Source organism: Erythrolamprus reginae, chromosome 10 (genome assembly GCF_031021105.1).
Source record: "Erythrolamprus reginae isolate rEryReg1 chromosome 10, rEryReg1.hap1, whole genome shotgun sequence".
Lineage (NCBI taxonomy): Eukaryota > Metazoa > Chordata > Lepidosauria > Squamata > Dipsadidae > Erythrolamprus > Erythrolamprus reginae.
The window spans coordinates 37,975,725-37,989,080 of NC_091959.1; the positions used below are offsets into that span (position 1 = coordinate 37,975,725).

The following is a 13,356-nucleotide window of genomic DNA, read 5'->3' on the forward strand; positions in this document are numbered from 1 at the left end:
TTCCCTGTTCAAGACTGTGTGTGGAATTTCTGGACTTTGGAATTAGACTCAATTTCCCAGTTACTGGGTGCGAAATTGGATTGCATTTAACCTGTGCCTTGTGTGTACCAGAAAATCCCTTTGACATTTAAAAAGGGAGTTGTTTCTGTTTTTCTGTTGATAAAGATCTTTTGTTTTCCTTCTATCGTGTGGTGTGTGTCTATTTGGACTAATTACCCTGTAAATACGGGTGGTTGGGACACGCTGGCAGAACAGTGATGATAATGGCAGTGGTTAAATGGATGATCTTAACTTGAGGACTATCTGTAGCCTCCTCCCAGACACTCTTCATAGGGAAGGAAAATGCATTGATGCAGCAACATCACAAAGGTTCTGCAATGATTAGCAACACCAGCATATTGTAGTTGAGAAAAAGCCAATTATTCTCTGCCAGGCTTCGGCCACTGAGAGGGCAACATCGCTTGGCCTGCCAGAGGCGATTTGTCAGGCGACATCAGGACTGAATTAGGCACCTCATTTCTGTCACCAACGCATTCGCGGAGCAGGGTGGGGGGAATTGCTGCAGTCAGGAAACCTCCGGCTTGGCTTTCAGGAGATTCTTCTAGCACGGCGAAGGATGAGATGCGTCCTGGAGGAAAGGAGCGGTGAAAATTGGCTGAGAAGAGCAGTCGGGGATGGGGTTGTTAGGTTGGGTAAGTGGGTGGATGGATGGATGGATGGATGGACGGAAGGAAGGAAGGATGGACGGATGGGTAGGTGTGTGGATGGATGGATGGATGGACGGAAGGAAGGAAGGATGGACAGACGGATGGATGGACAGACGGACGGACGGATGGACAGATGGACGGATGGACGGATGGAAGGAAGGATGGACAGATGGATGGACAGACGGACGGATGGATGGACGGACAGACGGATGGACGGACAGACGGATGGATGGGTGTGTGGATTGATGGATGGAAGGAAGGATGGATGGATGGATGGATGGACGGATGGACGGACAGATGGAAAGATGGGTGTGTGGATGGATGGATGGAAGGACAGACAGACGGACAGACAGATGGATGGATGGACGGACGGACGGATGGATGGGTGTGTGGATGGATGGATAGAAGGATGGATGGATGGTTGGATGGATGGATGGTTGGGATGGGTGGGATGGTCTAGGAAGGAAGGGTGGACAGTTTCTATAAGTTAAATGGGGGATTGGTGGAAAGACTAAACACACAGCAAGGAGAGAGAACCCTATCATAGGGTAATGTCAACTCTCCCCTTTGAGTGATAGTTGCTAATGTAATGTAATGTGCCAAATGGTCTGCTTTCTTTAGGGGGGGCTCATAAATCCTTCTTTCCTCCCTCCATCCTTCTCTTCCATGAGAGAGAAGAAGGGAGGGAGGAAGCAAACAAGGAAGGAAGAGATAGACAGACAAGGAAAGGAGGGAGGGAACCTGTGTGTCTCAGAGAGAGAGAGGAAGAGGAAGGAAAGGGAGAGAGGAAGGGATAAAGAGGAAACACTGTCTATCCCTTTCCTTGCTTGCTTCCTTGCTTGCTTCCTCCATCCTCTCACATCCTCTCTTTTTCCATCACACATACACACAGTTTCACTCTCTGCCTCTTTCTTTTTTCTTTCTTTCTTTCTTTCTTTCTTTTCTTTCTTTTCTTTCTTTCTTTCTATCTTTCTATCTTTCTTTATCTCTCTCTCTCCTTCTTTCTTTCTTTCTACACTGTCCTTTCTTTCTTTCCTCTTTCTTTCTTTTTCCTCCCCTCCTCTCCTTCCTTTCTCCCAGCCTCCCTCTCACATTCTTCGTTCCTCCCTCCCTCCTCTCTCTCTCCTCCTCCTTCCCTCCCTCTCTCACAGCTTCCCTCCCTTCCTCTCCTTCCTTTCTCCCTCCCTCGCTCTGACATTCTTCCTTCCCCCGCTCCTCCCTCCTCCCCCCCTCCCTTCCTAACGGCAAACCACATAGTTCAACGTCAGCCTACAAGAACATTTGTGGGAACTGGCATTTGCACGAATCCCATCTGTTTCCAGGCGGAGCTGATGAATGGTTTTAACTTTTCCTTGGAAGCTTCCCATGCTTGTTACGGAGGTGGGAATCCTACCATTTTTCTAAACTCACTAAATAAATAAGATGTTTCTGCTTTTAGAAGGAAAACACCACCTCACCATGTTTCTCCCTTGCCTCGTCAGCAGCGGGATGATTGAATCAGTGGTACACATCTGAATGCCAAAGACATGGGTGGGAAGGAGGGAAGGAAGGAGGGAGGGAAGGAGGGAAGGAAGGAGGGAGGGAAGGAAGGAAGGAAAGGATGAAAAGGAGGGAAGGAAGGGAGGATGAAGGAGGGAAGGAGGGAGGAAAAGTAGAAGGGAGAAGGAAGGAAGGAAGGGAGAAAGAAGGAAGGAAAGAAGGAAGGGAAGGAAGGATGAAAAGGAGGGAAGGAAGGAAGGTTACGAGCCAGAGAATGATCTGGTATCGTACCCCAGTTTCCCTCCTGAGAACAGCTAAGATATGAAGCGACCAGACAGTCATGTTTTAACCTGACATTGCTGCCTGACATCAATCATCGCAGAGAGAGAAGTTAATGGGGGTATTGAACAAATAGACAGCTTAGATCGATTATAGCCCTACCAGTTCAATAACTACATCCTGGCCATTGGTGGAGAAAACTCCTGTTGTCACAGCAATTACCATCTTCTTTAGAGACAAGGAGGATAAGCAGAAGATTAAAATACAGTGCCAGTCAAGATTAAAGTGATATTTAGATTGATGGATGGATGGGAGGGAGGGGGAGAGAGAGAAAGAGAGAAAGAGAGAGGGAGGGAGAAAGAGAGAAAGAAAGAAAGATGGTAGGGAGGGAGGGGAGAGGAAGGAAGATGGGAGGGAGGGAGGAGGGAAGATGGGAGGGAGGGAGGGGGAAGGAAGGAATGAAAGCAGATGGGAGGGAGGAGAAGAAAGATGGGAGAGGGGAAGGGAGGGAGGAAGATTAAAATGCTCTAATTGTCAGGACGTTTCTCCTTACTGTAGTTCTGAGTTGGTTCTTTCCTTGATTAATTTTCATTATTGCTTCTTTCCTTACTTTCTGTGACAACCCCTCAAGGACCAGAAGATACAGTATCTATCGTATCATCCCTATTCTGTTCTGTTCCATTCAGTTTCCTTCCATTCCTCTGTTCTGTTCTGTTCTGTTCTACTCCACTCCACTCCACTCTATCTCTATTCCATTCCACTATTCTGTTCTGTTCCATTATTCCATTCCAATCCATTCCTTCTCTTTCTGATACTAGACATACCCAGTTCCCCGGGTCATTTGGCCTCTAGACTCCTTCAGAAAGCCAGCCTTTGCTGGATAGAAACCATGTGCGTTCTCTAAAGCAGGGGTGTCAAACTCGATTTCATTGACAGCCGTATCAGAGTTGTGGTTTGATCTTAAGAGGCCAGGGTGTGTGTCGCCCCCCCTGTCGAGGGCAGCTGTATCATTCATATCAGGGGCATTTGCCACCTTTGTCGCCAGGCATGGGGGAGTTAGGATATTCCTTCCCCAAGGCCATTACAAGTTATGCATGGTATGTTTGTGTGTATGTTTGGTTTTTATAATAAGGGTTTTTAGTTGTTTTATTAAATTGGATTGTTACATGTTGTTTTTTATCATTGTTGTTAGCTGCCCCGAGTCTGCGGAGAGGGGCGGCATACAAATCCAATAAATAATAATTTGAGATGGGCTGCCAGAGAAGGCTCCCAAGCTCTGTTTTCGGCTGCCACGGCCTCCTGCAACACTCTGCCAGCGAAAACGAAACTCCAGAGGGTTGCCCACAGACTCCAGAGTTCCATTTTTGCTGGAAGAGGCACCATGTGGGCCAGTCCTTCACTGTTTCTAGGGCAGTGATGGCGAACCTATGGCACGGGTGCCATAGGTGGCACGTGGAGCCATATCTGCTGGCACACAAGCCATTGCCATAGCACAACTCCAAGGTGCATGTGTGTGCCGGCCAGCTGATTTTTGGCTCACACAGAGGCTCTGGGAGGGCGTTTTTGGCTTCCAGGGAGCCTCTGAGGTATGGGGAGGGCATTTTTACCCTCTCTCGGCTCCAGGGAGGCCTTTGGAACTTGGGGTGGGTGAAACACGAGCCTACAGGGCCCAACAGAAGTTGGGAAACAGGCTATTTCCAGATTCTAGAGGGCCTCCTGGAGGGCAGGGGAAGTTGATTTTGCCCTCCGCAGGCATTGAATTATGGGTGCGGGCACTCGTATGCTCTTTCGGCACCCAAGGTAAGAACATAAGAAGAGCCCTGCTGAATCAGGCCAAAGCCCATCGAGTCCAGCATTCTATGTCACACAGTGGCCCACCAATTGTCCATGGGATCTTGAGCAGAAAGAGAAGGCAAGACCCTCCCTTTCCCTTGACCCCCAGCAAATGGTACTCAAGGGAATCCTGCCTTCCTCAACCAACATAGAGGTGGCACTTGGACAGCCTTATTCTTATTTATTCTTATTTATTAGATTTGTATGCCACCCCTCTCCGAAGACTCGGAGCGGCTCACAACAACAAAACAGTACAAATCCAAAGATTAAAAACAATTTAAAACCCTTAATATATTAAACAGTCATACATCTCAAACAAACCATACATAAAATGGAAATGGCTCAGGGGGATCAATTCCCCTATGCCTGATGGCAGAGGTGGGTTTTAAGGAGTTTGCGAAAGGCAAGGAGGGTGGGGGCAGTCCTGATCTCTGGGGGGAGTTGATTCCAGAGTCGGTCGGGGGGTAGAATCTAATGACACCAAGCTTGGCGGCATAAATAGGTCTTTAAGCTTTTATGTAAGACGAGGAGGGTGGGGACAATGCAAATCTCCGGGGGGAGTTGATTCCAGAGGGTCGGGGCTGCCACAGATAAGGCTCTTCCCCTGGGTCCTGCCAGATGACATTGAAAGGACCCGGAGAAGGCCAACTCTGTGGGACCTAACCGGTCGCTGGGATTCGTGCGGCAGAAGGCGGTCTCTCAGATATTCTGGTCCGATGCCATGAAGGGTATAGCCTGTTCTAAGCCCCCCACAGACTGGATCCACACCCCCCCCCCTTGGGCCTTGAATTTGACACCCCTGCTCCAAAGGGAACATAGATGCTACCTTTAGGATGAGAAAGCAAGGCATGCTTGTTTTAGAAGCAGCTGTCTTTACCTCCTAAGGAAAGAGTCAATCCCATAGTAATCGACCGTCCGCTGTTTATGGAGCTGAAAATAGCTGCACTGCAGGCCCTTCTGCAAGCTGGAATATCTCTCAGACAGATGTTTTGAAGGGCAGCACATTTGCATGATGTGAACGCTGAGGCAAGCAAATGGCCCCATCTCCCCTTCGGTGGATGCTTGTAGCTCACATGGGCAGCCGGCAGCCTCTGAAGCAGCCCAGTCGAAGATCTGTTAGTTAGAGAGAGACGGAGGTTTCCAGCTGAATAAACTGGAGTGTGAGAGAAGCTTTTTCTACCTGGGGCAGAGGAGCATCGTACCTTGGACAGTTCCAGAGAAGCCCTGCTAGCTGGAATTCTTGGCTCCGTGTAGGGAGAGGTCTCCGGGAGCTAATAAAAGCAACCGGTGGCTTATTAAAGCTTACATTGTAATTAGTTCTCTGCCGTGGATGGTCGGATACAATTGTTCTAAGGGTTCCTCACTTGGTTTTGAAATAGCTGATTTTTTGGGGGGAACAGATGCTCTTCCAAGGAAGGGAAAGAAGGAAGGAAGGAAAAGGAAGGAGGGAGGGAAGGAAGATCAGGGAAGGAAGGAAGGACAGACAGAGATGGAAAGAAGGAAGGAAGAAAAGAAAAAGAAAGAAAGGAAAGAAGGAAGGAAGGAAGGAAAGAAAAGGAAGGAAGGAGGGAAGGAAAGAAGTCAGGGAAGGAAAAACAGAGAGGGAAGGAAAGAAGGAAAAGGAGGGAAGGAAGGAAGGATAAGGATGGAAGAAAGGACAGGGAAGGAAGGAAGGGCAGGGAAAAAAGAAGGAAGTACAGGATAGGGGGTGAAGGAAGGAAGGAAGGAAGGAAGGAAGGAAGAAAATGGGAGGGAAGAGAAGTTAGAAAAGAAGATGGAAGGGAAGGAAGAAGAGACAGTGAAGTTTGGATGGGAGAGAGTTAAGAAGGCTCCTGTCTAAAGGTTCTCAGAATACATCTTTAATGATGCGTATACTCTAGTTGCTTTAGTTTGGCAAGATTCTGTCTGTAGGTGAAAAGCAATAAAGGAAACTGCTTAGACCTAACTCTGCACGTGTGCTTGCTTTTTCGAGTCTGACCATCAGGCTCAACGAATCAGGCCCATTCATAGAGATTGCAACATAAATAGGGCTGGGCAGTATAAATAAACAAATGAAATGATTTATTGAACCCTATGCACAAGACCCTAGTCACCTGATGGTCAGCACTATACTGATGAGTCAATGAATTCAAGGAAGGAGAATTTGGATAGGACGGTAGGAAAAGCAAGTAGAATGCTTGGCTGCATAGCTAGAAGTATAACAAGCAGGAAGAGGGAGATTGTGATCCCGCTGTATAGAGCGCTGGTGAGACCACATTTGGAATATTGTGTTTAGTTCTGGAGACCTCACCTACAAACAGAAATTGGCTTCTCTTCAGATCGTATAAATCTTTCGCCTTTTAAAAGGGGGGACAGGATCAAAACATTTAAATATGTTAAAGGGTTAAATAAGGTTCAGGAGGGAAGCGTTTTTAATAGGAAAATGAACACAAGAACAAGGGGACACAATCTGAAGTTAGGTGGTGGAAAGATCAAAAGCAACATGAGAAAATATTATTTGACTGAAAGAGTAGTAGATGCTTGGAACAAACTTCCAGCCGACGTGGTTGGTAAATCCATAGTAACTGAATTTAAACCTGCTTGGGATAAACATCTATCCATCCTAAGATAAAATACAGGAAATAATATAAGGGCAGACTAGATGGACCATGAGGTCTTTTTCTGCCGTCAATCTTCTATATTTCTATGTTTCTATGTTTCTATGTTTCTATGTTTCTATGTTTGGAACTCTTGTGGGAACGCAAGGACTCTAAACTGAATGACATTCTGCTCCACCCACTCCATTCCACTCTACAGTGACGTCAATCTTGCCAAACTCTAGCAACTATTGGCATCGTTAAATATATATTCTGAGTTCACATCCCTTGTCCCCTGCCCACAAACTTGTCATGTTGCCCACTCAGATTGTGCCAGCGTGGCAAGCCCTTCCTCCGCTTCCGCCCAGGTGGGTGGGCATGGGATGGCCTTGAACCCCTCGAAAGAAGGCTTTGTGGCTACATCTGCTCCCTCCTGAAAATCACCCGTCCCAAGTTCCCATAAACATCATGTCTTCTAGAGATTGGGTGACAAGCTGTTGATTTATCCCCAACTTCTGCACCAGCTTGACAATCAAATTCTTCCATTCCATGCCATGAGATTCCCTAACCAGGGAAGATATCTCAAATTTATTTATTTATTTATTTATTTATTTATTTATTTATTTATTTATTTATTTATTTATTTATTTAGTTAGTTAGTTAGTTAGTTAGTTAGTTAGTTAGTTAGTTAGTTAGTTAGTTAGTCCAATACACAATAATACACAATGAAGGCTATAGAGGATATAGTAGAGAAGAAATACGAGATATAGGAGAGACTATAGGACAGGGGATGGAAGGCACTCTAGTGCGCTTATACATGCCCCTTACTGACCTCTTAGGAATCTGGAGAGGTCAACCGTGGATAGTCAAAGGGTAAAATGTTGGGGGTTAGGGGATGATACTACAGAGTCCGGTAATGAGTTCCATGTTTCGACAACCTGATGACTAAAGTCATATTTTTTACAGTCAAGTTTGGAGCAGTTAATATTAAGCTTGAATCTGTTGTGTGCTCTTGTGTTGTTGTGGTTGAAGCTGAAGTAGTTGTTGACAGGCAGGATGTTGCAGCATATGATCTTGTGGGCAATACCTAGATCATGTTTAAGGCGTCGTAGTTCTAACTTTTCAAGACCCAGGATTGTAAGTCTAGTTTCGTAGGGTATTCTGTTTCGAGTGGAGGAATGAAGGGCTCTTCTGGTGAAGTGTCTTTGAACATTTTCAAGGGTGTTAATGTCTGAGATGCGATATTCGAGGATGGGTCTGGTGAAAGTTTTGTAAGCTCTGGTAAGTAGTGTGAGATTTCCAGAGCAGAAGCTACATAGGATTAGATTAACCACTCTTGAGGCCTTCTTAGTGATGTTGTGGCAGTGGACTTTGGCACTTAGATCTTTAGTTATTAGTATCCCAGGCATAGTTCCCTCTAAGCTGAGCAGTGAGCAATCGCTCACTTTAAAATCATCATCAACTCAAAGTTTTCCAAACCTGCCCAGAAGCCGAGAGGGAAAGAGTGAGAGGGAAGGAGAGAGAGAGGAAGAGAGGAAGAGAGAGAAACAGATAGAAAAAAGAGAGGAAGGAAAAGAGAAAGAAAAAGAATGGGAGTAAGGAAGAGAGAAAGAAAATCAAAATCTAGTTTGAAACTAGCTCAACTATTTAAGTGGCATTTTGATATTGATAGAGTTGCCCTATTATGAGCTCACTGTTATAGACATACAGTACAGTATCTTATTTTGAAATTCTCTGAGGCAAAACAGGGTGGGTTTTTTGTTTGTTTGTTTGTTTGTTTGTTTGTTTGTTTGTTTTTTTGTTTATTATTTCTGTGCCGCCCAGTCCCAAAGGGACTGCCGCTCAGACACTATACTTTTCCACCACCCCCCAAAAAAAATTAGAGGCAACACTGATCCTGAGGTCCTTGACCGAGTGGGGGATTATGTGTAATAATTTGTATTTGAAGTTCTGATTCTTTTTGCCGATGTGTAGGCCAGAGCATTTGCTGGTTGAGATTTGGAGTTAGGGTTGAGTGGGGATGGCAGCCTGACTCCAGTTCTAGTCCAACGTTCTGCCTGTCACCTGTCACTCTCATCACTTTTCTCCCATCTAGAAGCTGAATAGGTAGCCATGGCGATGACCGAAATGCTTCCCTGCAAAACTTCCATTTGATGTGCAAATGTTGCTTCTGCATTCTAGTCATTAGTTAAACCTATTATGGATGATTAGCAACTACTGTGCAACCGTAAATAGCCTGAAAGAGGATCTTAAGACAATTTAAGCCTGGTGTGAAGAGGCCCTTTTGATTCTTGGGGTCTGCAACTCGATCCACTTTGATCCACTTTTCTGTCGTCTCAATTTTCCCTCCTTTCTAAGTGCAACGTTTTCTCATCTGCTTAAAAGAAGCCCCTTTTGTCCGCTCGGTGTGGAGGAGCCATGGTTAATATTAAGATCTTTCCTTACCCTCCATTGAATCCCCAAATTGATGAGCTGCCAGGTCCGACAAAGGGGGAAATCAAAGATGGAGGCGTGCGGCTGTGCCGTAATCTGAGATGTTTTCTTAGTTGGTTGAGAAAATTAAATGTCAGCTCTGGAATGCATGAAGGTCATTGGCTTTTATTACCTAAAGTAATGTACACAGATCTGTCTTGACACATCCATTTGTCAGGCAGGAACAGGCCATTTAGTGGCAGCTGGGTGCGAATATGTAAATGAATGAGACCAGAGGATAGGGTAGGGCAGGGCAGAGTAGGCTAGGCTAGGCTAGGCTAGGGTAAGGTAGGGTAGAGTAGTTTAGGGTAGGGTAGGCTAAGGTAAGGTAGGGTAGAGTAGTTTGGGGTAGGGCAGGGTAGGCTAGGATAGGATAGGGTAAGGTAGGGTAGAGTAGTTTAGGGTAGGGTAGGCTAAGGTAAGGTAGGGTAGAGTAGTTTAGGGTAGGGCAGGGTAGGATAGGCTAGGGTAAAGTAGGGTAGAGTAGTTTAGGGTAGGGTAGGATAGGGTAGGGTAAGGTAGGGTAGAGTAGTTTAGGGTAGGGTAGGATAGGGTAGGGTAAGGTAGGGTAGGATAGGGTAGGGCAGGGTAGGATAGGATAGGGTAAGGTAGGGTAGGGTAGAGTAGTTTAGGGTAGGGTAGGCTAAGGTAAGGTAGGGTAGAGTAGTTTAGGGTAGGGCAGAGTAGGCTAGGCTAGGCTAGGTTAAGGTAGGGTAGAGTAGTTTAGGATAGGGTAGGATAGGATAGGGTAAGATAGGGTAGGGTACAGTAGTTTAAGGTAGGGTAGGGCAGGGCAGGGTAGGCTAGGATAGGCTAGGGTAAGATATGGTAGGGTAGAGTAATTTAGGGTAGGGTAGGCTAAGGTAAGGTACGGTAGAGTAGTTTAGGGTAGGGTAGGCTAAGGTAAGGTAGGGTACAGTAGTTTAGGGTAGGGCAGGGTAGGGTAGGGTAGGGTAAGGTAGGGTAGAGTAGTTTAGCGTAGGGTTGGGTAATGTAGGGTAGAGTAGTTTAGGGTAGGGCAGGGTGGGGTAGAATAAGTCAAGTCAGGATAGGATAAGATAGGATAGGATGGGATCGGATAGGATAGAATAAATCAGAATAGGATAGGATGAGATGAGAAGAAGAGAGAAGAAAAGAAAACAGAGTTGGAAGTGATTGAAGATCATCTAGTCCAATCCCCCGCCCAAGCAGGAGACCCTACATCTGACTCTACCTAGGATCAAACTTACAACCTCCTAATTGTGAGGCAAGAGGTCCACCTCTAGGCCACAGGACAGGACAGACAGAACAGAATATTAAGTTTGAATCTGTTGTGTGCTCTTGTGCTGTTGTGGGTGAAGCTGAAGTAGTCATTGACAGGCAGGACGTTGCAGCATATGATCTTGTGGGCAATACCTAGATCATGTTTAAGGCATCGTAGTTCTAAGCTTTCTAGATCCAGGATTGTAATTCTAGTAGGTTATTCTGTTTCGAGTTGGAGTGTTGGAGTAGAAGAGCTCCAAAGTCCCTTCTGTTGTTCTGTTCTGTTTTGTTCTGCTTGAGCTGGAGGTTGGACTGGAAAACCATCAAGATCCCTTCCAGCCCTATTGTTCTGTGTTCTAGATGAAGCCAAAAACAGAACAACTTTGGGCTTTTCTGAATCCTCTCCTTTCTCTCTCCCTCTTTTTGTTTCCAATAGGATTGGCTGACCAAGTTTGGCTATCTGCCCCCACCGGATCCCATCACCGGACAGCTGCAAACCCAAGAAGAGCTCACCAAGGCCATCATGGTGATGCAACAGTTTGGGGGACTGGAAGCCACCGGTATTCTAGGTCAGTGAAGAACTAGGAATTGGGTTTGAAGATTGACGGCAGAAAAAGACCTCACGGTCCATCTAGTCTGCCCGTATACCATTTCCTGTATTTTATCTTAGGATGGATATTTGTTTATCCCAGGCAGGTTTCAATTAAGTGACTGTGGATTTGCCAACCACGTCTGCTGCAAGTTTGTTCCAAGCATCTACTACTCTTTCCGTCAAATAATATTTTCTCACGTGGCTTCTGATCTTTCTCCCAAATAACCTCAGATTGTGCCCTCTTGTTCTAGTGTTTACTTTCCTATTAAAAACACTTCCCTCCTGAATCTTATTTGTTGTGGTTAGCTCTGGCCAACTCCTGCCCCAAGGACTGTGGATGTGGGGGAGACATCGACATGCTGGAGGCCTGTTTTGCCCCCGGTGGAATCTGCTGATGAAGGCTCCTCTGACCAAGAAGACATGAGTGACAGGGAGGAGGAGAGTGTGGCAGACAGCTCAGAAGGAGATCAATTATCTAGCTCCTCCTTGGATTCAGAACAAGAGTTAATGATACAGCCACGCATGCGGAGAGCAATGCATAGGCAACAACAACTGAGAGATTATTATCAAAGAAAATGAGGCCACCTCTGGTTGGGTGGGGCTGTGGTAATTAGTGAGGCTGCTATAAATAGTAGCCTGTGGGTTTGGCCATTGTGAAGGCTTATCTAATTGTTGTGTTTCGTGACTGCTTTACTGACTTTGACTTTTTGTGTGCTGATTTTTCCCTCCTTTGAAACTAAACCAGAGCAAAGTGTGTTTCACTTTGTGAAAGAAGAAGGACTGTGAATTGCCTCACAGCTGCAAGCTAAGTATCACAGAACTGATAAGGGACTTGTACAAATTACCAGTTTGTTTGGAGACGAGGGCTTAGTTTAAGTGAATTTTCATTATAAAGAACATGGTTTTGAATTTTCAAACGTGTGTGTGTCTGAAATTTGTACCTGTGAATTTTTGGGAGGAGTCTACCAAAGAGCCCGACAGAACACTTATTTAACCCTTTAACATATTTAAATGTTTCGGTCATGTTCCCCTTTTCCCTTCTGTCCTCCAGGCTATACAGATTGAGTTCATGAAGTCTTTCCTGATATGTTTAATGCTTAAGACCTTCCACCATTCTTGTAGTCCGTCTTTGGACCCGTTCAATTTGATCCATCTCTTTTTGTAGGTGAGGTCTCCAGAGCTGAACACAGTATTCCAAACGTGGTCTCACCAGCGCTCTATATAGCGGGATCACAATCTCCCTCTTCCCGCTTGTTGGGAGACGTAGTTCCATTTCTATTCCAGGTGAAGGTAAAGGTGACCGCTTTGAGGCAGACATCACCAATAACTTCAGGGAAGAACATTCTGTGCTGGAGAATTGAAGGATGGGCCATAATTCATGGATGCCTTTTGGGCTTTCCCAGACCAATCTCGGAAATTGAAGGCTCAAAGCCAGAGATTCAAGGGCACTGTTCTGATAAAGATATATGGATGGCAGAAACGCCCTTTTGTCATGAAGGAAGCCAGTAGCTGCCAACTCTAGGATCGAAGTCTTAAATCCTGTACTCTCTAGATTCAAACCCTCTGGAAATTTTGTTAAGGAGTGTGCAGAGTTACAGTATCTCTGGGCAGTCAAAGATACATGTCCACAAAGATACCTACTTCTCATTGTTCTGCCGGGCTCTCTGGTAGGAGCCTACCGAAAATTCAAGGGTACAAATTTCAGACAGACACACACACGTTTGAAAATTCAAAACCATGTTCTTTATAATGAAAATTCAAAATAAACGAAGCACTCTTTTTGTATTGCAAAGAGCACTTGTCCCAAAACAACCGGGTAGCCTGTACAATTTTCCTTAAGCAGTCATTAAGTACTTAGCTAGCAGCTATGGAGAAACTTCACACACCTTCTTCTTCCAACGAAGTGAGACACACACACACACACACACACACACGTTGCTCTGCTTTGGTTTCAAAGGCGTGAAAAATCAACAAAGTCCAGAAAACAGCAACACACGATTCCTGAAGAACTGTGATCAGATACTCTTCCACAACGGCCAAACCCACACGCTGCTATTTATAGCAGCAGCCCTAATTACTGGAGCCCCACCCAAACACAGGTGGCCTCTCTTATCTCCTGTAATATGTCCTTGCTTGGTCTCTTCCACACATAATTCTGTGCTTGCGTGGGTCCAAG

The 13,356-nt window shown here is 45.6% G+C and overlaps 1 protein-coding gene across 1 annotated transcript in view; it reads left to right on the plus strand.

Moving 5' to 3' along the window:
- MMP17 (matrix metallopeptidase 17) overlaps positions 1–13,356 on the plus strand; it is an 87,747-nt gene that overhangs the window by 44,213 nt on the left and 30,178 nt on the right. Inside the window, exon 2 of the mRNA XM_070762043.1 lies at positions 11,025–11,157. Within this exon, the coding sequence (XP_070618144.1) occupies positions 11,025–11,157 (133 nt within the window). The remainder of the gene's footprint in view (positions 1–11,024; positions 11,158–13,356) is intronic.